At 39.3% G+C, this 23,728-nt stretch overlaps 1 protein-coding gene across 1 annotated transcript; it reads left to right on the forward strand.

The window, feature by feature from the left end:
* The first annotated feature begins 21,019 nt into the window (after positions 1-21,019).
* hoxb9a (homeobox B9a) lies at positions 21,020-22,535 on the forward strand. The gene has a single exon (XM_088007955.1). The coding sequence runs from the start codon at positions 21,933-21,935 to the stop codon at positions 22,533-22,535; it is 603 nt and encodes a 200-aa protein (XP_087864081.1). The 5' UTR covers positions 21,020-21,932.
* The last annotated feature ends 1,193 nt before the right edge of the window (positions 22,536-23,728 follow it).

The following is a 23,728-nucleotide window of genomic DNA, read 5'->3' on the forward strand; positions in this document are numbered from 1 at the left end:
ATTGACTTTTTGTCAATAGAGCCAGACCGCTCAAACACAAAAGATGTTCTTGTAATAACTGATCATTTTACAAAATATGCAGTGGCTATACCAACTCCAAACCAGCGAGCACAGACCGTAGCAAAGTGCCTCTGGGAAAACTTCATTGTTCACTATGGTTTTCCTGAAAAGCTCCTAAGTGATCAGGGTGCTGATTTCGAATCAAAAACCATTAAAGAACTCTGTGAACTTATTGGCATGAGGAAAGTGCGCGCAACCCCTTACCATCCCAGGGGAAATCCGGTTGAAAGATTCAATCGCACTCTTCTTCAGATGCTTGGAACACTTGATAAGTCAGATAAACTCCGCTGGAAAGACTTTGTCAAACCTCTGGTACATGCTTATAATTGTACAAAGAGTGACGTGACTGGATTCTCCCCGTACGAATTAATGTTCGGGAGACAACCCAGACTGCTCATTGACTTGATCTTCAGATTGCCCACCAATCCTACTAAGCAGACTCATTCCCAGTATGTTGGCAATTTAAAATCTCGGCTGGAAGAAAGTTACCGTAATGCAGCAAAGAATGCAAGTCGCAATAAAGCCAGATTTGACCGGCGAGTGATTGAATCAACCTTGCAAACAGGAGACAGAGTTCTCGTACGAAATGTGAAGTTGTGTGGAAAACATAAATTGGCAGACAAGTGGGAAGAGGATGTTTATATTGTCCTCAAGCGAGCTGGAGAAATGCCAGTTTATACAGTCAAACCTGAAAGTAAAGATGGACCAATGCGGACTCTGCACAGAGACTTGCTTCTGCCATGTGGATTCCTGTCAGCAGCTGCAGAACCTGAAACAGTCAAACCTCGTCCAAACAAGAGACCAAGAACAAGACAATGTCCAGTCGTCGAGAGTGAAGAGGAGATCATCTCAGATTTGGATGATGTACCTGATTGGACATTCTTCCCTCGTATTATATCAAAACCTGATGCATATGTTGTAGTGCCTGAAACTCACAAGTCGAGTGAGCCTCCTTGTGCAGCCCAGAAAGCAGTAGAAACAGAGGAGTCTGTAGTTTCCCTCTCACCTAATGCCCCAGCAACTCAGCCCTTTGTAGGAGATGGAAGTACTGGAGATATTCGTGGTGCGTCAAGTGTCAACTTACCTGAAAGTGTCAACCTACCTGAAAGTGTCAACCTACCTCAACATGACAAATCACCTGAACAAGGCAGATTATATGAAGCAGACGATTTACCTGAACTGAACTCAGTTAACAGATCCCCCCAGTGTTTGGATTTACACCAGTCTGAGGAAACTCCTCCAGATAATGAGATAAGCTCAAATGCAGCATGTGATGATGGGTGTTGTGATTCAAATGCCCAGCCTGAACCCTTAAAGTTTCAGACTGATGGACTTCAAGATGCTGAAACATCTCTCCGTCGCTCTCAAAGAGTGCACACAAAGCCTAATAGATTGGAATATGTAAAACTTGGAAATCCACTGATAATGGTGGTGAATTCTCTTTTCCAGGGTCTTAGTGAGGCATTGACTAGCTCCCTGAATGGTTTTGAGAATGTATCCCATAATTCCGTCAGGCATGTGTAAGCCGTGTGACGCAGTGTCACACTGCAGATGCCCAGGGACGGGCATACCCTTCAGAGGGGAGGGTGTAACACACATAAAATGGGGATGCCTCTTTAAGAAACGGAGGTTAGGGAAACCAGGTGGTCTACCTAGCCAATAGAAAGTTTAGTTTCCAGTGTGTTTAAACCAGTCAGAATTCAGACTGCCGCTGCAAGCCCCGCCTTTCTTCCCCGTATCCGCAGCATTGTGTGTGTAAGCGAGAGAGATCCGCCATGAGAAGGAAACGGTTAAGCTGGGCAGCGTGAGAGTCTCCTGTGTTAAACCGGTTATACAACTCTAAACAAACGCTTTCCCAGATAGTGGCTGTTTATCATCCGATTTCTGGGCCGGAGGTGTGAGGTGAAAAGGGAAGAGGGACGACTTCGCTTTTTCTGCCGAGCACCGTTGGAGCTAGCTCGTTGGCTCTAACGGCTAACGGCTACTAGTTTAGCTCTAACGGCTACTGGTTTAAGTTCATTTCGCTCTTCCTTCAGTTGAAGTGCCACACGGGTCCGGACTGAGAGCCACCATATTGTTGTCCCTAACGTGTCGCTTTGAGATCGGTCAGGTTTTTTTTTTGCTGGATTGTTCCTGAGGTTGGACTCCTCCTGTGATTTCGATGGCGAGCCTTCCCACCTGGACTTAGAAAGAACTGGATTCCTGGATTCCTTGTTTTCCATTTGGAGTCCTGCTGCACCCCGCGGTGTTGTAGGCCTGTACCTCCCACATCTTCACACACAATTGGTTATGAGTGAGACCACTGACTGACATTTTTCATTCTTATTGTTTAATCCTAGAATTTCTGACCTTACCTTTTGGACCAGTTTTTATTTGTAACTTTATAACCAACTGCTGTGTAGGAAATTCTCCTCATGTGAACGGTGTTGAGTTGAATCTAATTGAAACTGAAATTGATTAGTCTGTTGCCTATTACGATTTAGAATTCAGATTACCAGGGTGCACCCAAAATATTCAAAACTGTGAACTAGCACTTGGCCAAGTATTTGTATTTTTTGTATTTTATTGTGTGTAATTTTATTTTCATAATTGTGTGTCTTGTATAACTGTTTGTTAATTTCATGGTTTATGTCACTAAAGCCAGTTGTTTTTTTTTAAATTTCATTTAACTGCCTTTGTGTGTCATTTAAACACCCCACCATGCTCCGATAGTCGAACCTATTGGCCCATTCATCTAATATATAATACCCTTCTCATCTGTGTTACACTGTCACCATGTCATAGCTGTTTGTTATGAGACAGATAATCTGTGAAAACAATCAATCTCCTCCATATTCTTCCTGAACTACTATTACTGGTTAAAGTAATGCACTGTTCTGACCAAAACAACCAATCAGAACCAGTAGGACGCTCTTCCTACTGGCTGTCAATTAGCCTCATTCCCTCACTGTTAAATGTGCTAATGGTGGAGAAACAACTTATCATTACAAGATACCATTTATCTGCTATCATTTGTAGCTATGCTAACTAAACTGAACATTCACAGTTTGAATCTGCACAGCTCTGTGCTATGCTAGCTGCAGCATGGCACAAATCGAGGGGGAGGAAGGATGAGCAGCACAACATGAGATTGTGATTGACCGCACTAAAACTTTCCAGCCTCTGACTGGTTGTTTCTAGCACTGGGAGAAGGCAGAGGAAATAGATTTTTCACAGATTACCTCTCATACCATACTGTCACAACATAATGACAGTTTTAAAAAATATGTGAAAAAAATATATTTATAAAGGTTACATACTGCAGCTTTAATTTCACTCAGGAGAGGATGGATCAAGATGGACGTGTTTTAGCAACACATTCTCACTCCCAACTCGTCACATATTGACGCTTGGGCTGGTACCCTCAGTGTCACATGTTGACGCAGAGGGTACCCCCTTCACGTCAATAATTGACGAAAAGGGTTCTCTCATTGAATGCTGCACCGCTCCCTAACCGTCCGATACTGACGACCTAGGAACGATTAAGATGACGAGTCTATTCTATTTTTTAAAAAAACCTTTATTTACAATTTATGTGCTAGTTTGAACAGGATATTAAGAATATTTACTACAAATACATGTCAGACATATCGGTCAAAGGACTTTAATTCGGTATTTAAAAATAACTCAGTAAAATATAAAACCGGAGGGATTTTGTTGTGGTTGTTGTTAGCTTGATTTAAAAGCCTTTTTTTGAAATTTACTAACTATTTTTGAGTATAATGTCAATGATTTACATCAAATAAATTTAAGAAAAATTAAGATGTATTTTCTTTTGTGATTGCATGCAAACTGTTCTGTAAACGTTTTAATATTTTTGATTGAAATAATAAAAATAAGGACGGATCCCACAAAAACCCAAGAAGAAGAATAAGCTGACGTCCTCATATGCGACACTTACACTCCGGTGAGTAGAAACCTGCACCTGTCAAAATGTTTTTGTACTCTAAAACCAAAAATAACTCCAAAGTGTAACGTTATAAAGCTACTGATGGTAGTTTTAGGACTTAATGGCAGTAGGATTGTGAGGCAAATGGTTGAAGACACGTTTTTAACATTTATTTTGCCGGAAAATATACGGTGGAAGCTAGCTGAATTAGCTTCTCGGAGGCTAATTGTACCTGCACATTGTACCTGTGCTTAATACTTTTAATTAGCCATGATAGTGTCACATAATAGTGTTTATAGTAATGCTTGTTGATGCCACTTTGTAAAATTGGAGGGTTGCTAAAAACATCAGTGCTCCTAGACTGTGATGATCTTTAAAGTTTTGTTTATGAACCTTGTCTGAATACACTGATTGCAGCTATAGGTCATTTACTTGAATCAAAAATTAACTTGCATCAGTACAGGCACATTTCTTTCCTCCTGTCTACGTTATTTATTGCTGTTGCAAGCCAGATGAAGAGAAGTAAAGAGCTGAGAACCTGATCTTTGAACAGACAGAGAACATAGGTCAGGAGCAGCCTGGGATGCTTACACAGAGAACCAGGAAGATACTGTGATAGTGCTTGATCTTGTTCCTGTTTCTCCTCCTGTTGTCCCATCCTCTCAGTCTTTTCAGAAGAAGAAAAGATCCAGAAGCACCTCTCCAGCTGCCTCTCCTCCCACTCCATCATATGTCTCATCCATAGATCAGCCACATCTGCGTTCATGTCACCTGCTGACCATGCCGTCTCCTTAAGTCAGGGTGGCCGATAAGAAGAGAAAGTGTAAGTTTTGTTTTCTTTACATTCAAGCATCCAACATGTCAACCTCTTTAGCACAATTCGTACCTGTGGAGATCCCAGTTAGAATTTGTGATTGTCCATCAGAGTGTTTGAGGATCAAACCAGGACAGGCAGTCACTGTGGTCATGCTCAATGGTATGAATAACAATTTTTTGAATGACTCAAAACCAAAATATAAAAAAACTATGTTATCAAAATTTAAATAACTGTCTATATTGGTCGTGTGAGTACTTTGACGAACATATCCCAGAAGGGCCGTCTAACTCCATTCTTGCGTGGTTATGTTCTTCAACATTTTGGTGGAACTGGTTAAACAGCATTCAGATCATACAAAGTCCTGTTAACATCAAAATTAATTGAGTGAGATGTTTTGTGCCAGAGACACACCTTAAACTTGAAAGACACCTATTCTTGATGCCTGGTATTTGGACACCTATGTCCTATTTTATGTTTTCTTTTTTTATCTCTCATTTTAAATCAGACAGGTACAATCTCGGCTGACAGGTTCCTGAAAAGAGTTTTGAGTGGGAAGCCATATGAGTTGGATAAAATGTTAAGGAAGGATCCCTTCAAGTGTCAAGCTTGTACCCTGGATGTGCTTTCAGTTTCAGTGGATGGAAGCTGCAAGTATTACCATTTAAAGAATGCAGCAAGGTATTGTAAAATGTTTACAATATAACAATTCTTTGTATATGTTAGTGATGTTCACTACTTTTGGACTATAACACCTCATGAAGTGTATTTTTTGCTTGTTTTTCAGATTGGAGGAACAGGCTATATTTCAGGACCTTTTCATAGCCAAGGATGAAAATGTAGGAAAATTTATGGACTGTATACACAAATCAACCAAAAATCGTAAGACTGCAGATTGTATATGTATATCAACAGTAACCTTTTCGCCTGTAATAATAGCATACCTGACTGAACTGTATGCATTCTAGATTTTGTGGTGGGCAATGGTCTGCAGCCAGGGAGATCTCTCACAGATCCAGCAGCAAACTGGATGAGGAATCTTGGAGCTAGCGGTGTGCAGACATGGAGTGCTGCTTAGTGCTCTTAGAGATAGGGTATGAGATATTTGCATACCCCTTGTTCTTTTAACAAAGGCTGGCCAACAGACAATCCCTTTTTTCCATGGATGTAACATGGAAGTACTGGCCATATCTTGAAAACTAACAAAAAGCTGTCCTGAGCTCCAACACCTACTTAAAATGAAGCAATTTCTCTCAATTTTCCATGGCAAAGCCCATGAATGTAAGGTAAGGAACACTGACCAGGCATTGAATAACCTTGCTGGTACATACTGCATAAACATGCATACATAAACATGTATGTTTATGCATACTGCATAAACATACATACTGCACAGTTGATGTTGTTTGTGCATGTTTGTGCAGACACAGATGGACACAAAGCTTGTGCCAAGGCTCATCGCAAGATCAGAAAGGAGAAAAAATCTTAGCATTGGCTTTAGAAGATGTTGGTCACTTGAAGACTGATATAGACACAGAAGTCCTGTCTTTGGAAGAGATCCTGTCCGGTGACACAACATTGCCATGGCAGCAATCACACAGTGGTAAATAAACATACACTAATCTGTTTTATACTGTCATCACACCTGACAGATAATGGGACTAGATACTCCAGAGGTTGACCTAAACTTACAAATTTAAACTTTTACTGAGTTGATTTGTCCTTTTCATAAATGCATTTCAGACTCTGTCAGTCTTCACACAAAAACAAGGGCAATCGATGACATAATGATAGTAAAGAGACTGGAAGAGGAAAAAAGCCAACTGTCAGAGCTCCTAAGGGGTGCAATGAAAAGATCAGTACCTAAGAAGTACAGCCAGATGCCCATACCTGAAGCACTCGAAACTGCCAAACAAAGGCGCCAAGCCTTGGCCAGCCGCCTAAGGAGATAAACTAGAGAGAATGAAGCCAGGAGGATTAACCGGCTCTTCTCCACCCAACCAGCTAAAGTGTACTCTCAATGGCAGGGTAATAACAACAGAGCAGACCCACCAAGGCTGGGGACTGAACAATATTGGAAAGGCATATAGGAAAGGGAGGCGTCCCACAACAGCAATGCACAGTGGCTAACCTCTCTATGAAAAGACCACAGCAACCTCCCTGAACAAGCCCCGGTAACCATCACTGTGGCAGATGTCCAAGAAAGAGTCTCGGGTATGAAAAACTGGACAGCACCAGGACCTGACATGATCCATGCCTACTGGCTAAAGAAACTCCCTGCCCTCCATGAGCGACTGGCAGCTCATGGAGTTGGACAGCTGATGGGACTGAACCTCAAAGGGTTCAGTCCCATCCAACTATCGGCCGATAACCTGTCTCTCTATTTATCCATGTGTCCGCTAAGATAAGCGGGCACATGGATAAATACATGAGCACGGCACAGAAGGGCATCGGCATAAATAGCAGAGGAGCCAAACACCAACTCCTTGTAGACCACACAGTCGCCCGAGACTGCAAAACCCGATACACCAACCTGTGCGCCGCTTGGATTGATTACAAGAAAGCCTATGACTCAATGCCACACACTTGGATCATTGAATGCTTAGAGATGTACAACATCAATAGGACTCTAAGAGCCTTCATTGCAAACTCGATGGGGCTGTGGAAAACCACCCTTGAAGCCAACTGCAAACCACTTGCACAAGTGTCCATCAAATGTGGCATATACCAAGGAGATGCTCTGTCCCCACTGCTGTTCTGCATAGGCCTGGACCCCCTCAGCCAAATCATCAAAAAGACTGGCTACGGATACCGACTCAAGAATGGGGCCACAATCAGTCACCTCCTCTACATGGTCAGTTGCTGCCTCATTCAGCTCAGATGGTTCGTTCATTACTGGGGCTACATACCCAGTCTCTGGGCGGGTAGTTGTAGTTAACTCCCTTCTGACCTGGCGTCCAGGCTCCTCCCCCTTGCACTTGTGTTGCACCTCGTCAATCTCAAGTTGTGACAGCAGTTGCCGTTTGTAGATGTTGGAACACTGAGCTACTAGTTGTTTGGCAGTTAGTGTCGACTGGGGATGTCGAAGTAACCATTCCTCCCACAGTCTTTGCATGTAGCCCCTCTGACTAGGGTTACTTGAGTAGTAGCATTCCAACAGATCCATGTTTTCACCTCTCGCCCATTTCCATCTTGTTCCAGTAGCCCATTTTTCATCAAGGTGCTCTGGTTCCCCAGCACCTGACGCAGACTTTGTTTGGCTGGGCGACGTCTGAGCCGGCATGTTGTGCTTATCATTGTCTCTCATGGTATGAGGTAGGCTATATAGCTCCAAGGGTCTTGCCTAAGGACCCACACTGCATAGCTCAATTTCACTGTTGTAACTTTAGAGGTGTGCCGATCGATCGGTCACCGATCATAATCGGGCCGATTTTCGTGAAAAAGTGCATGATCGGTGATCGGCGATCATTGGCTCTTGTTGCCAATACCGATCATCTCATTTCGCAGCCTGCCTGTGCAGCTGGTCTCCTCTTTCCTTCACTGCGCAAACGCGCAGCAACAAATCCTAAGCGATGTGGAACTATAACGCACTGAGTTAATGGGGAAGTTTGCATGTTGCGGCAGAAAATTGAAGCACGTCAAAATGCAGCAACACAACGAAGCTAATACGACATAAAAACAGTGCCATACTTGACGGAGATTGGCTACATGGAGGCTCACTGCAGTAAAAAAGACATACGGAGCGACCAGATAGCAGGTAAAGCAGCACACAGCTACAAACACTCACCCGGATTAGCATGACGGTCAGAAAGCTAAACAAATAACCCGCAAAATTATTTAAGTCTTCTAGCTGCGATGTAAGACGCTGGTTCTGCTCTCGCTGTTGAACCGCTGCTACGCTACAGGTAGTAATATTTCACAGACGGAGCTTCGCTTCTGCTCCACCTGGTAGTGACTCTCAGACCGAACCTCTGCTTAAAGCTGCAGCATCTAACTTAAAAAATAAATTTTACATACATATTAAAACTTTCGCTGTCCTAACATGAGACAGATAATCTCTAAAAAAATAATCGATCTCCTCCCTGATCTGCATAATTACTCTGCTCAGTCAGAAACAGCCAATCAGAGCTAGCAGTAATCAGCTAGCCGCCATGCTAACAAGAAGTTTTCATTCAGTAACTCTGGATTGTTTATTGTAATGGAACCTGTTTTTGCCTTTGAATGTTAAGTGTTATACTTGAATTTTTTTGGCAATGTTGAGAGGTTTTATTTTGGCTCTTTGCATTATTTAGCCTTTTCAGAGCCTTCATATGTTATCAGTCTGTTAAAGATAGTATTATCAATAGTAGTATAATTTGCACAATGCCTGTTTTGTTTAGTTTTATTCTTGAAAAAAGTTATTAAAAACAAGTTTTTGTCTAAATTAAGGTGAATTTATGGTTCCTTTTTCCACATAATGTAACCGGTAGTGTTTATGATAAAAATAATAATAATAATAATTATGTGATCGGTATCGGTGATCGGTATCAGTGATCGGCCCTCATGGGTGATCGGTATCGGTATCGGGAGGAAAAAAACCTGATCGGCACATCTCTAATATATATATATATATATATATATATGCAAATTTATATTTTAGTGTGTTCTTCAAAATTGTGTATGGCATTTGTGACATAGGTTTATTAAAATGTGTTGTTCTAATACAGTCAGTTGATCTGGACATTACAATGTATTTTTTACCATGCTCTTCATCAATAACTTCACTTAAAGTTGCTGTGTTTAAAAATAAATATACTGCATTTGAAAGCAATTTTATTATAGTATTTTGCAAATACAGTCTTGATTGACAAAAATCCATGACACAAAAAAGATCATATTAAAATAATAGCTTTTTGAGATAAAAAAAAACTAGAGATGTGCCGATCAGGTTTTTTCCTCCCGATACCGATACCAATCACCCATGAGGGCCGATCACTGATACCGATCACCGATACCGATCACATAATTATTAATATTTTTTTTTTATCATAAACACTACCGGTTACATTATGTGGAAAAAGGAACCATGAATTCACCTTAATTTAGACAAAAACTTGTTTTTAATAACTTTTTTCAAGAAGAAAACTAAACAAAACAGGCATTCTCCAAATTGAACTGCTATTGATAATACTATCTTTAACAGACTGATAACATATGAAGGCTCTGAAGAGGCTAAATAATGCAAAGAGCCAAAATAAAACCTCTCAACATTGCCAAAAAAATTCAAGTATAAAACTTAACAAACAACAACAACAAACAAAAACAGGTTCCATTACAATAAACAATCCAGAGTTACTGAATGAAAACTTCCTGATAGCATGGTGGCTAGCTGATTACTGCTAGCTCTGATTGGCTGTTTCTGACTGAGCGGAGTAATTATGCCGATCAGGGAGAAGATCGATTATTTTTTTAGAGATTATCTGTCTCATGTTAGGACAGCGAAAGTTTTAATACGTATGTAAAATGTATTTTTTTAAAGTTAGATGCTGCAGCTTTAAACAGAGGTTTGGTGAGAGTCACTACCAGGTGGAGCAGAAGCGAAGCTCCGTCTGTGAAATATTACTACCTGTAGCGTAGCAGCGGTTCAACAGCGAGAGCAGAACCAGCGTCTTACATCGCAGCTCGAAGACTTAAATAATTTTGCGGGTTATTTGTTTAGCTTTTTGACCGTCATGCTAATCCGGGTGAGTGTTTGTAGCTGTGCGCTGCTTTACCTGCTATCTGATCCTCCGTATGTCTTTTTTACTGCAGTGAGCCTCGATGTAGCCAAACTCCGTCAAATATGGCTTTGTTTTTATGTCGTATTAGCTTCGTTGTGTTGATGCATTTTGACTGCTTCAATTTTCCGCTGCAACACGCAAACTTCCCCATTCACTCAGTGCGTTATAGTTCCACATCGCTTAGGATTTGTTGCTGCGCGTTTGCGCAGAGTGAAGGAAAGAGGAGACCAGCTGCACAGGCAGGCTGCGAAATGAGATGATCGGTATCGGCAACAAGAGCCAATGATCGCCGATCACCGATCATGCACTTTTTCACGAAAATCGGCCCGATTATGATCGGTGACCGATCGATCGGCACACCTCTAAAAAAACCCACTTCCAATTAGTTATATTAAAATCAAGTTGTGCTTATTTTGTTATGATTTTTTATAGACTTTGTACATCCCCATCAACATTAAAAACACTCAAAAATAAATGTGTACAACACCATGTTTAAAGTTTTTAAGACTTTAGGTCATATTTACTGAATAAAATCTACAAACAATTCTGCTCTAAATTTCTAGACTTAATACAGGCACAATACGTGGCCTGATGGAGTGACTCAATCAGCCTCACTTAGACTTTTACAGAACTTGACAAAAATGTGTCAAGTTCTGTAACATAAGCTTACATAACTACTATATTACAACTATAACATTCATTTCAGCGAATGGCCGAAAACAACATTGCACAGAAAACCTCGTAAAATGGTCAAACTGCAGTAAAAAAAGAAAAGAAATTAATACTTTGTAATATAAAAAAGAAAAAGTAACATCATGGAAGGATTTGTTCGCTGTCTGACGGAAGTGGCACTTGGTGGACAGCAACATGAGAGGATTTACTTGCAGGTTCCCAGGTATCATCCCAGATTTTTCTGCTAGAAAAGAACAACAATAAAATCAGGATGTGGATTTTTGTGCTGTAAGGTCCACAAATCTCTCTTTCTAAGATGTATACTGACTTTAAAAGGAGGTAATGTAGCCAAACTATTTTCTCTGCCTACATCCAGCCAAATGCCAGCTAGTACTTGCATCTTGGTTTGTCCTAAATATACAATATTATCTTGACTTATTAAGTGTTAAATGATAAACTGACTGCAGTCATTTTTACCACTACACAAACAATGAAAATCTCTCGTAGTGCTTCAATTTCTTAGAAAAGTCTAAAAATCAAAACAGAATTAAAGTGACAGTTTCAGATTAAATGTCCAGCTTATATGAATTATAAAAGGCACAGTGTTAAATAATAAGATTTGAATCGCCTTTAAAAAGTCCAAATATCAAAATCAGCATTCCTTTGCTGATAAACGGCCTAATTATGATATTTGGAGTTCTACCTCTATATTTCTATGTTTCTGTGCACATGCTGACTTTGTGTGAATTTGTTTCACCCAAAGATGTTGTGACTTAGGTGGTATAAGTACTACTGATTCCTGTTGTAATGCCTGTTTTTGTCCTCATAAAAAAATAAAGACAAATATAAAGAAAGAAAAGGAGTCTGGTAGGTCAGTAATTAAAGCCACAAAGTTTATAAGTAAACAACTGTGGTTATTTTTTGCAGACCAGACCACTGCCTCCCTTATCACCCCTCCCCCCATCTACTCATCTTCACAGGTGGCAATGTCTCTCAGTGTACCTTGGCATGTTTGACTGGGGTGGGGATACACTGTCACATGGTGGATTAGTTAAACTTTTAGACTTACCGCATTAGTTCTATGCCCAGGGATTGATTTTGTGTACTACATTTCCACCAACCTAAATAACAAGAAAAGGAAAAAAAACAATTTTAAAAACAAAACAAGAAATGAAGTCAAAGCATGTACACTTGAAAACTGAAAACTAGTGTGGTGACTGTCATATTTTATAATCCTTCTAAACTTTATTCTTCTTTACATGGATTTACACATTTTCTCAAATTAGTTTAACATTAATTTTAACCACTTTACAATGGCCACATAAATGGAAACTAAGCCCAAAACAAGTTGTCTTTGCTTATAAACGGTCTCTATAGGTTTTCTGTTTCTGTGAGAATTTTGACATTTTAGGGCTGGACTCCTTAAGTCGCGAATTCAGTTTTCTTCTGGGTTCGATTCCCGGCCCGGGGTCTTTCTGCATGGAGTTTGCATGTTCTCCCTGTGTATGGTGGGTTCTTTCCGGGTTCTCCGGTTTCCTCCCACAGTCCAGAAACATGACTATAAGGTTAATTGGTTTCTCTAAATTCTCCTTAGGTGTGAGTGTGTGTGCATGGTTGTGTGTTCTGTCTGTCTCTGTGTTGGCCTGCGACAGACTGGCAACCTGTCCAGGGTGTACCCAAGCAACCATCCCGACCACACTAGGGACAAGGGTGTAAGAAAAAGGAAAACAAAACTTACGTTTTCTCTTCTTATCAGCCACCCTGACTTAGTGAGACGGCATGGTCAGCAGGTGACATGAATGCAGATGTGGCTGATCTATGGATGAGACAGATGATGGAGTGGGAGGAGAGGCAGCTGGAGAGGTGCTTCTGGATCTTTTCTTCTTCTGAAAAGACTGAGAGGATGGGACAACAGGAGGAGAAACAGGAACAAGATCAAGCACTATCACTGTCTCTTCCTGGTTCTCTGGTGTCATCATTGGATGCTCCTCAGTAAGCATCCCAGGGTGCTCCTGACCTATGTTCTCTGTCTGTTCAAAGATCAGGTTCTCAGCTCTTTACTTCTCTTCATCTGGCTTGCAACAGCAATAAATAACATAGACAGGAGGACAGGATTGTGCCTGTACTGATGCAAGTTCATTTTTAATTCAAGTAAATGACCTATAGCTGCAATCAGTGTATTCAGACAAGGTTCATAAACAACACTTTAAAGATCATCACAGTTAGGAGCACTGATGTTTTTAGCAACCCTCCAATTTTACAAAGTGGCATCAACAAGCATTACTATAAACACTATTATGTGACACTATCATGGCTAATTAAACGTATTAAGCACAGGTACAATGTACAGGTACAATTAGCCTCCGAGAGGCTAATTCAGCTAGCTTCCACCGTATATTTTCCGGCAAAAAAAAATGTTAAAAATGTGTCTTCAACCATTCGCCTCACAATCCTACTGCCATTAAGTCCTAAAACTACCATCAGTAGCTTTATAACGTGACACTCTCGAGTTATTTTTGGTTTTAGAGTACAAAAACATTTTGACAGGTGCAGGTTTCTACTCACCGGAGTGTAAGTGTCGCATATGAGGACGTCAGCTTATTCTTCTTGGGTTTTTGTGGGATCCGTCCTTATTTTTATTATTTCAATCAAAAATATTAAAACGTTTACAGAACAGTTTGCATGCAATCACAAAAGAAAATACATCTTAATTTTTTCTTAAATTTATTTGGTGTAAGTCATTGATATGATACTCAAAAATAGTTAGTAAATTAAAAAAAAGGCTTTTAAATCAAGCTAACAACAACCACAACAAAAACCCTCCGGTTTTATATTTTACTGAGTCATTTTTAAATACCGAATTAAAGTCATTTGACCGATATGTCTGACATGTATTTGTAGTAAATATTCTTAATATCCTGTTCAAACTAGCACATAAATTGTAAATAAAGGATTTAAAAAAAAAAAAAGAATAGACTCGTCATCTTACTCGTTCCTAGGTCGTCAGTATCGGACGCTTAGGGAGCGGTACAGCATTCATAATTGACGAACCCTTTAAGTCAATTATTGACGCGAAGGGGGTACCCTCTGCGTCAACATGTGACGCTGAGGGTACCTGCCCAAGCGTCAATATGTGACGAGTTGGGAGTGAGAATGTGTTGGTTTTAGAGCTTCTGCTCACTCACTCATCTGTTAAGTGGTAAATGGTACAAGGAACAAGTTAAATATATAAATATGTTGGTAATTTTTTCCTTAATTCATTAAATGCTAGTAGAGTGGAGGCAAACAGTAGTCTGTAGCTAAGCTAATTATGCTAAATGGTTGATAATCTCACAGTCTACCCACTTCTCTTGGAGAAAAACTGGGTTATAAATTAACACTCTTGCTTTTTTCTCTTTTTCTCTCTCTCCCCTTCTCTATTTTGTTTCTGAAAACCTGACTTTATAACTTTTCTGAGCAGCACAGTAACTGCCACAGTCGCCGCTGTATTCAGCTGCAACTTCAACTAACTGTAGCTGCATATGTCACTCTCAAGCGCTCCAAGTAGGAACGAACCTTCATGCAGATCCAGGGGTGTTCAGGGCAAAAACGGATGTGTGTTTTTGGTCTGGGAGAGGTAACATAACATTAAACTTTTACAGCTAAAAACAATCTTTGAAAATGCAATATGATTAATTTTGTATTTGACAGGACCCCGATTTTTATTTTATTTTATGTCTATGAACAAAATATAAATAATTAAATTGTGGAGGGCCCCCTGCTGGTGAGAGCCCCTAGAATCGTCATCACTTTTTACCCCTTTACCACGCCCCTGAATTTTGTCAGTTCGGATGAAGTATGTCAGGGATCCTGCGCACCTCGCAAGTGGACCACAAGTTCCACCGCTTGTGGAGCTCTAATGGAACCTGTAATTCCACAAAACGCTTGTGCAGAAAATGAAAGGTCCATAATAAAGCCGGTGATTTTTTATTATTGTTTTTTTGATAACTTCATGTTTTGAATGCGGTGTAATTGGACACCCCGAGGCGACGAAACTGAAGTGTAAAACTCGCTACATTTACCTCGTTATGTGCGAGAGGTGAAGGAGCGTGAGGCGCGCTGAAGCTTATGAGAAAACATAATCGGCGCGTCGCCCCCTCCAGACGGGGTTTTGGCGCCCCTTCTGGTGCTGCGCCCCTATGCGTTGCATACGCTGCATACCCACTTTTTGCGCCTCTGACCTCAATGCATTTGTGGCAATATTTGGTGATCCAATCATGTCTCACTCTCTTCAACACTATCAGTGTTTCCCCAGTTTGTCAGATGATTCACACTTGAAAAATCAAAACACTGAATATGTTTTATTTAAAATCAAGGATTCATATGTCTCCAAACTAAGACCTTCTGGAAATTGGATCATCCTCATTGCTACTGTCATGTGCCACAGCTGGTGTCCTGTGGACTCATCTCAGTGACCCTTGGAATGTTTCAGGTTACCTCCTATAACAGCCTGGATTTTAGAATCTGACCCCTGATTCTTTCAGATTGATATACACATATATCAATCCATCTACCTTACATGCTTATCCCTAGTAGGGTTGTGAGAGGTACTGGTCTCCAGCGGTCAATGAGCGAGAGGCAGGGCACATCCTGGACAGGTCCATTGCAGGGCGAAACAGAGACAGACATAATCAAGCATGCACACACCTATGGAGAATTTAGAGAGATCAATCAACCTAAGTCACAACCTTCTTGCTGCAAAGCAACAGTGCTACCACCAACTGCACCACTGTGCAGCCCCACAATATATATTTTTCTTAAATTGAGAAGTGTGTATTATAAAATAATACGTAGAAATGACATGAAATCTATCTAGGGAAAACTGCACAATATTCAACCTAGCAATAGAATAATATACAACAATTTACATAATTTTAGGCTGAAAGGTACATAAGCTTAGACATAAGGACCGTTGCCAAGTGCTTGTGAGAAGAAAGACTTCTCATCCCCTTCTGCTCCATTCTTTCCAAACAGCTCCTGACTCCAGTTTTTGGTTCTGGGTTTCTAATTCTTTGGCTGTGAAGGCTGGAAGGACGACCTCATCTGGCGAGTCCATCTCTTCAGCAGAATCAGTGGCTGTTCGGTCAGCGTCCTCCAACCAAGACCCTGCATTTGACCTCCTCTAAGGTTTTGAAGATAAAAACTAAAATCTACAAAACCAATTAAAACTCAGTAAAACTCAGTAAAATAAAATAAACATTTATTATCATTGAATTCAGATCATTTGAATTAAATTATTTGAATTCAGATAACTCAGTTATTTGAATTATTTATTTTTTAAATCAATAATTATTTATTTGAATTAAATATTTAATTAATTATTTAATTCCAAGAATAGAATTAAAAATATAATGATACACACATTCCAAGTGTCCTTGTGTTGTGTTGTGTTGTGTTGTGTTGGATCATGTTGTCGGTTGCTGAAGCTGGTATGAGCCTCTTATCCAAGTTGGATTAGGAGGTGAAGGTTCAGTTCCTGTAGATGACAAAAGTTGTGTGAGTTTTATAATCTTTGCCTTTTCCTCTTCCTCACCAAGAATGTGAATAGATCTGAGCTTATTTGTGACAAATAAATATTTTATTTTTAAAAAATCTGCATAAACTTCAGCATGGTTTATTTAATTAAGGGAAGTTTTGTGCCTTAAGACTTGATTATCATGTTTTTCAAAGTGTTTTGTAAAACTGTCATAAAGCCAGATATCACACTAAAGTAATACAAAAACATCAAATTTAAGAAGACCGTGAAGAACTCCCTTTCTTTGCAGCTAACAATATAATTACTCCCATGCATAAACTTACTTTGTCTTTTAGCCCTACCCTCCATGACCTCTGCTTCTGTCTCTGTTTAGAGATGTGACACTTCTGCAGCCACGCAATGTTTCTGTCTTGCTATCAGTTGTCATCTGAAAGTACATATAAAACAAAGTAGACATTACTTTAATCACCCTACTACAGCAAACATTCAGACACTGTTATATAAATAATATGAAACAACAATGTTTATTATTTTTGAAGCATAGGTAAAATATGTTTTCAGCAAGGTTCTTGCATGCTTAGAAAGATGTCCAGAATTTCTAAGAGTTTTCAAGAGAGGAGAGAGGTACATGTTTTATTTGAAATCTAACTTCTCAGTCAGGAAGTTTTTCACCTGACTACCCACTCTGCCTTGCTCTGAATGGGAAAGTTCTGGAGTCGCACAATTAAATAGTTATGTGGACCACCGTGTAAGAAGCAGCTTCAACATGTTTCTAACACGATCTCAGTATACTACTGGGAATCATTAATAAAACAAAGCAAGACATTTTCAACAGAAGACAAAACAAAACATTTCCAGAGGCATAAAACTTATAATGGAAGCTGAGACGTCTGAGGGAATGGCACCACCTCCTCCACGCTGCCTTCACATTACAAACGTGGCTTTTTACACTCTAGTCTGATGTTTGATATTTGAGAAGCCATTGTTTTATCAGACTGGGAACTTTTGAAAATTTGTACATAACAGTTTTGCTGCCAAAGTGTTCCACTTTTACCATGCACATTTCTCTCTAACATGCAAAACATTTGTTATAAATTACCAAAAAGCATATTCAGCATATTTGTTTTCAAATAAAGATGATATTAACTAAAGTACCCAAAGTAATAGATATGTAACTTTATACTGACAAAGGTGTATGAAATCTTTTTTTCTTTCAAAAATAGCATTTATGACATCCATTTTGGCAGTGCTAGTCAGTACAATGTTTTTACTTGTGAACACAATCTGATGGGCAATCATCATTGCTATGAAGCAAGGTTATGAAGAACAGAAAAAGGAATTAAAAGATGTAACTTTCTGTTGTCCTACAACTAACTTTAGGGGATTTCTTTTGTAAGTCTCTTGCAAAACCGCTTCAAATTCATATATCATGTTTGCTGAAAGCAAATATTAACATGCTTTTGCCTTTTCTGCTTGTTTCAGTTTTCCCAGTACAGATACACCTGCATGCCTTTATCTATTATGAGAACAGACCAAGAGGTTATAACAGCAAAGCGTCCACCTACTGTCATTCGTTTCATCATAACCTATTGTATAGTTGATTAAAATGAACTCCAGTCAGATGGGAATACTCAGGTTTTTAGACAATAAGAGAATGCAGATATTGTCCCCACGAGAAATAGAGAGAGTGAGCAATATGGAACATGGCCCTTCACATGCAGGAGCAGTATTTAAACAGATCTGTTCTCTAGGTGGATAAATGAATGGATGGACGGAGAAATTTAATTTTGGATCTGATCATTTTCTTTCGAGTTAATGTTTTGAAACAGTTTCCATTGCTGTGTTTTGATCACTGATATTTTCCACAGTCTATTGTGAGTTGGGTATATTATCCAGTGAATTATTATGGTTGAAGGGGAAAATAAAAAAAAGATTAAAAAAAAAGAAAGAATATATTTTTGCAATGTTGTGATGTTATTCCAGATTGTAGTGATCCTGATCAGGAAGATAAACCTCAATTCTAACAAACTATTTTGGGACAATTAAAATGGTCTGTGCCAATTTTTTTGGGTATTGAATTATTTTTAAACACGATGTTGTCATTTATTGGTAAAACAAATTTCTGTTCATTTTAAATTCCCATTTTTGGAGAAATTTTGTTTCTTACCAAAATTTCTGAGGCGTTGTTATAAAAATTATTATTTTTTCCAGATTAACATTTGTTTGTAAATGAATGTGAGAACAAAGTAAATTTTCTCAAATATATAATTATTATTGTATAATAATAATAATAATAATAATAATAATAATAATAATAATAATAATAATAATAATAATAATAATAATAATAATAAACATTATTATTTTTATTTATTTGCATACTTGAAATTGGCTGAGTCCAGTTTTGTAAAAGCAGATCACTTCTTGTTTTAAATTAAGATGACTGCGGTGCTTTTATATTTATTTCGAAAATAAATATAATAAATAATTGACTGTTGGTCAAATTAAGCACAAATTCTGCGCTATATCATTAACACCGAAAAAGCTTCTGCACGGAACCAAACATAATTCTCAGAATATCAGTAAGTTAATTGCTAAGAATATGGAAGATAATATAAACTGTGGAGTGGCAGATTTAAAAGACAAAGGATTTCATGGCAATTTATTTTTTCTGTAAATACTTTAATGAAGCTTGCAAAATGCTCTACTAATGTCTTCGGGTGCAGATGTAAAACCCTTTTCTCTTAAGAAATTGTCTATCAATTTTCAAGCGCTTTAAAGTGATGCCATTGAGTATGCTGAACCTCTGCAAACTTGATTCGCGTCTTCGGGAAAGTTCGCTATATGAGCCGATTAATTAGCTTCAAGCGGTGCAAGAACTGACGAGAAAATGCGTTACCTTCCTGTTGAAAACATTGCTTTCTGAATGTGTCATCAAATCCAGATGTAATAACGAAATAAGTCTCACCACGTTGGCTTTTTAATGAAACTCACATTATCACGTAATCGCAGATTAAGTAATTGGGAAAATATGCGCGGGAGGGGGTCTGCTTCTCCCAAATCTCCACTCTAACCCCACTGAAGCTCTGTACTGAAACTCTGCTCCACAGATAACATTTTCAAGCTTTTTGCACTCCGCTGTTCTCAATTAACGCGCTGTCTGGATGACTGTAAACCCACAGGGTGGAGGCCCTGTGAAAATTGGAAATTCCCTCAGCCTGCGGTCTGAGAGGACATTTTGACGGAAAAGATACTCACTGTGACTGCAAGGCAAAGCAGGCTTCAGCAATAATCACACAAATCATAAAGAAAGCATGCTTAAAATGCTCTTAAAAGGACAATGTTATGTACCAGATGAAACGAACAATCGAAAATAAAAGGAAGTACACTGAGTTTAGTCTGTTTATGCATTTAATTAATCAGTGTAACCTTATGTAGGGCATTATTTGAAAGCGTGAATCGCTTCATACCCAACTGGAATTGACGCTTCGGATTTGGTCACAAAAAACATGTCAGAAAACATTAAATTGTTTTCTGACATTAAAAACAATTTAATGTCAGATTTTTTTTCGAATCTATTCCAGTCATTACAATTTCAGAACAAATATAGAAAAAACAAATTTAATTGAATTAAGTTTAACTTGATTTAGTACAGCTTAGTTAAATGATTTCATAATTTCCGAACGAAGCTATTCTCAAGGTGAAGCACAAAATAAACCCAATTTACATCCAAATTATTCTCTGTCCAAACACATTCAGATTAGTCTAATTTATTCCAATACAATGAAAAAGTTAGATTTAAATTAAATTACAAAAGATTATATGACTGAAGCCACAATTTTGAGTTCATTATTTGACTTACCATACTGATGACGTCAGTTGTTTTTGTTTTTTCTCTCGGTCCCTCCAGCCCCCCCTCCAGTCCGCTCTCACTTTTCGTCATCATGCTTACCCTCAAACATTGATCATATCGCAGATCAACAGAGCCCAATGTTCCTCTTTCTCGCAGCCAGCAGCTCCTTTTCTTTCCTCCTTCCAGCTTCACTTTCCCAGCCGAGGCGCACTGTACCCGCTCGGTTTGAAGCCTGCGTCTTCCAGTGCGCACGACCACGAGCCGTGGCCTATAAAGCAGAAACAATCAACTTGGAGGTTTTATTGTGGCTTTAAATGAGCCTCAGAAAGTAGCTGAAATAGTTTGCCCTTTAAAGTCAAGAGGCATTGCCACGCAGGACCTAGTTTAATAGAGATAATTAACAAACGTTAATTTGCCAATAAAAATAGTGTCATGCAGCTCTAGAGCTACAAGAAAAAACTACAAGCTAAGTTCAGGAGGAAAGTAAATAATGACAGAAGCTCCAGTGGGATTTTTTCAGTTAACTTGTCTTTTCTGGCAAAATGAATTAGGACTGGTGAGTTAGTGTAATAGTGATTTAAGTGCATACCCACCAAACACAGAGCTGATTTAAGAGGTAAATGCTTGGCCGCAATATGGCAGCACTGACTACTCTCTTGGTTATTATTATACATTCTGCAATGCGCGTGCTGCGTGACCCAAACGTTGCGTTTGAGTCATCGTAAAATAAAATAAATAAATAAATAAATAAAAATTGCATTCAGTTGACCCCTCATAGTTTGAATGCAGTTTGCACAGAACACTATCGGCTGGAATGCAATTTATTTTTATTCAGTAAAAATTATAGTGGAGAATTTACAGACATTTTTTTATTTGGCTGTAAACGGTGCACTACAATGACGTGAAGGGATGGTGGTGGACAAAGAGAGAGCTGATAGACCTACGTCTCGTGTTTTTACTTCTTTCTTTTTTTCGAGGGGGAGGGGGGGTTGGAGGGGGTACGTTTTTATTTTTTTTATTTTTTTGCTGCAGCGGCGCTTTTCCAGGCTCAGGGTAAAGGTCCGGCCAATCGCACAGACCTTACTAACCCGCCAACATTTACGATGGGTAGGCTGTAGCACTTTGTTTCGCTATACTGAGCAAGTTGGTGATGGGGGAGGGGGAAGGGCTCAGAGAAAGAGAGAGAGAGAGAGAGGGAGAGAGAGAGAGAGAGCTCTGAACGTAATCTGCAGAAGGGAGTGGGAAATAAGAGAGTGACAAAATTACCTTAATGTCTCTGCTTTTGTTCTGCATGAAGTAAACTTGCCGCGTATTCTAGATAATGTCCAAGAATGTCCATTTCTGGGACTTTGAGCAACTATTACGTGGACTCCATCATAAGTCACGATAGTGACGAACTCTCAGGCGCGCCTCGCTTCTCCAGCGTCCAGTTTCCCGTTTCCACCTCTGCTGCGACCGATGGAGCCGCGCACTCCGAGCACGCTCATTCCGAGCCATATCCATCCTGCAGCTTCCAGCCCAAAGGTCCGGTCTTTTCATCACCCTGGGGCCCCTTCGGCCCGCACCACGGAACTAGTGGTCTCCCTGCAGTCTACCATCCCTACATCCCTGGCCAGCATGTCGCCTCAGGAGCCGCAGACACAAGATACATCCGCTCATGGCTGGACTGCGCTCCGCGAGACTCCGAGTCTTTCCCGGGCCAGAGCCAGGCGGGGCAGGTCAAACTGGAACCCCAGCTCACCCATCAAGGCGGGGAGCTTCCCATCAAAATCAGCGGACAACACGAGACTACCACATACATTCTAGAATCGATTTCCACGGCGGAACCCGAGCTGAACCTCCATCCGACTTCCATTCAGGGATCAGGATTTGACTCTTCAAAGGATGTCTGTGAAGGGAGTAAAGACAAGGACAGCGCGGATCAAAGTAAGTAATGAGAGCAGGAAATGATGCGAGGGAAAACTGCATGGGAGACAGTAAATACTTTAATGCCGCCTTAAAACAAGAAGAAAGAACCCATATATATATATATATATATATATATATATATATATATATATATATATATATATATATATATATATATATATATATATATATATATATATATATATATATATATATATATATATATATATATATGTGTGTAGGGGTGTGTGTGTATGTGTGTGTGTATATTCAATCTTAGATGGATTTTAAACATTTAAAATCCATCTAACAGTCTCTGAAAAACTAAGTATATTTGCGTAACAATTGATTCCTCTTTCAAAAATACTAAAACATATTTTGCATTCATTTTATCATCGCTTTTACTCAAATGGAGAGCAGACTGATTCTCTACTCTCACCAGAGACAAGGAGTGTTAAGGTTAGACAACAGACATCATTTAAAGTATTGCGAACACAGACAGACTGCTGGGAGTAGAGTGAATTCTTATAAAAATGCTCACAATAATATATAATTGTTTGCATTTTTGCATATTACAGCCATTCTGTTTAGCTCCATCTATTATCAGAGCTAGAATAAAGCGGTCTCTTACTTCACCTCCCAGAGACAAACAAGTCAAAAGAAACAAACAGATACACATATATCAATACCCAGCTAGCAAAAATACGAGCCAAGCACAGACACATTTATTTGACTGATCTTAACATTACTGGGGTCCAGAATTTTGTGGCGCTTTTAAAGTAAGAAAGATGCAAAGACTTGTTCTCCAGTCAGCATATGTCAGTAGTTTTAGCTTTTACATTTCATTGGCTCGGTTTACAACCATGGCTGACTGTGCACCTTCATATCGTTATTTTTTAAGAATCTGATGTTTGATTTTTTTCAGCTCTGCAACTGTTTAGTTTTCTTAACCGTGAAGGATCCTGGAACAGAGCAGAATAGCTGTATTTGTCCCGATAATACACCAAAGTCAACTGGAAAATAGTTAGGGTCATGATTGTGATTATTTTCGTAGCAAATTTTGACTATAGCTAAAGGAAGATAATAACTGGCTTGGGTCGAATTAAGCGACTCTTAATTTAGTGTAGTTCTCTGCTGGCTGGCCTGTATCGTACGTGTCTGCGTTTTCACGAACACTACTAAACACAATCCTGTAATTATCGTCGAATATTCAGTTAAA

This window comes from Poecilia mexicana, unplaced genomic scaffold, assembly GCF_051168715.1.
Source record: "Poecilia mexicana isolate PSO_F unplaced genomic scaffold, ASM5116871v1 scaffold_8, whole genome shotgun sequence".
NCBI classification, from domain to species: domain Eukaryota; kingdom Metazoa; phylum Chordata; class Actinopteri; order Cyprinodontiformes; family Poeciliidae; genus Poecilia; species Poecilia mexicana.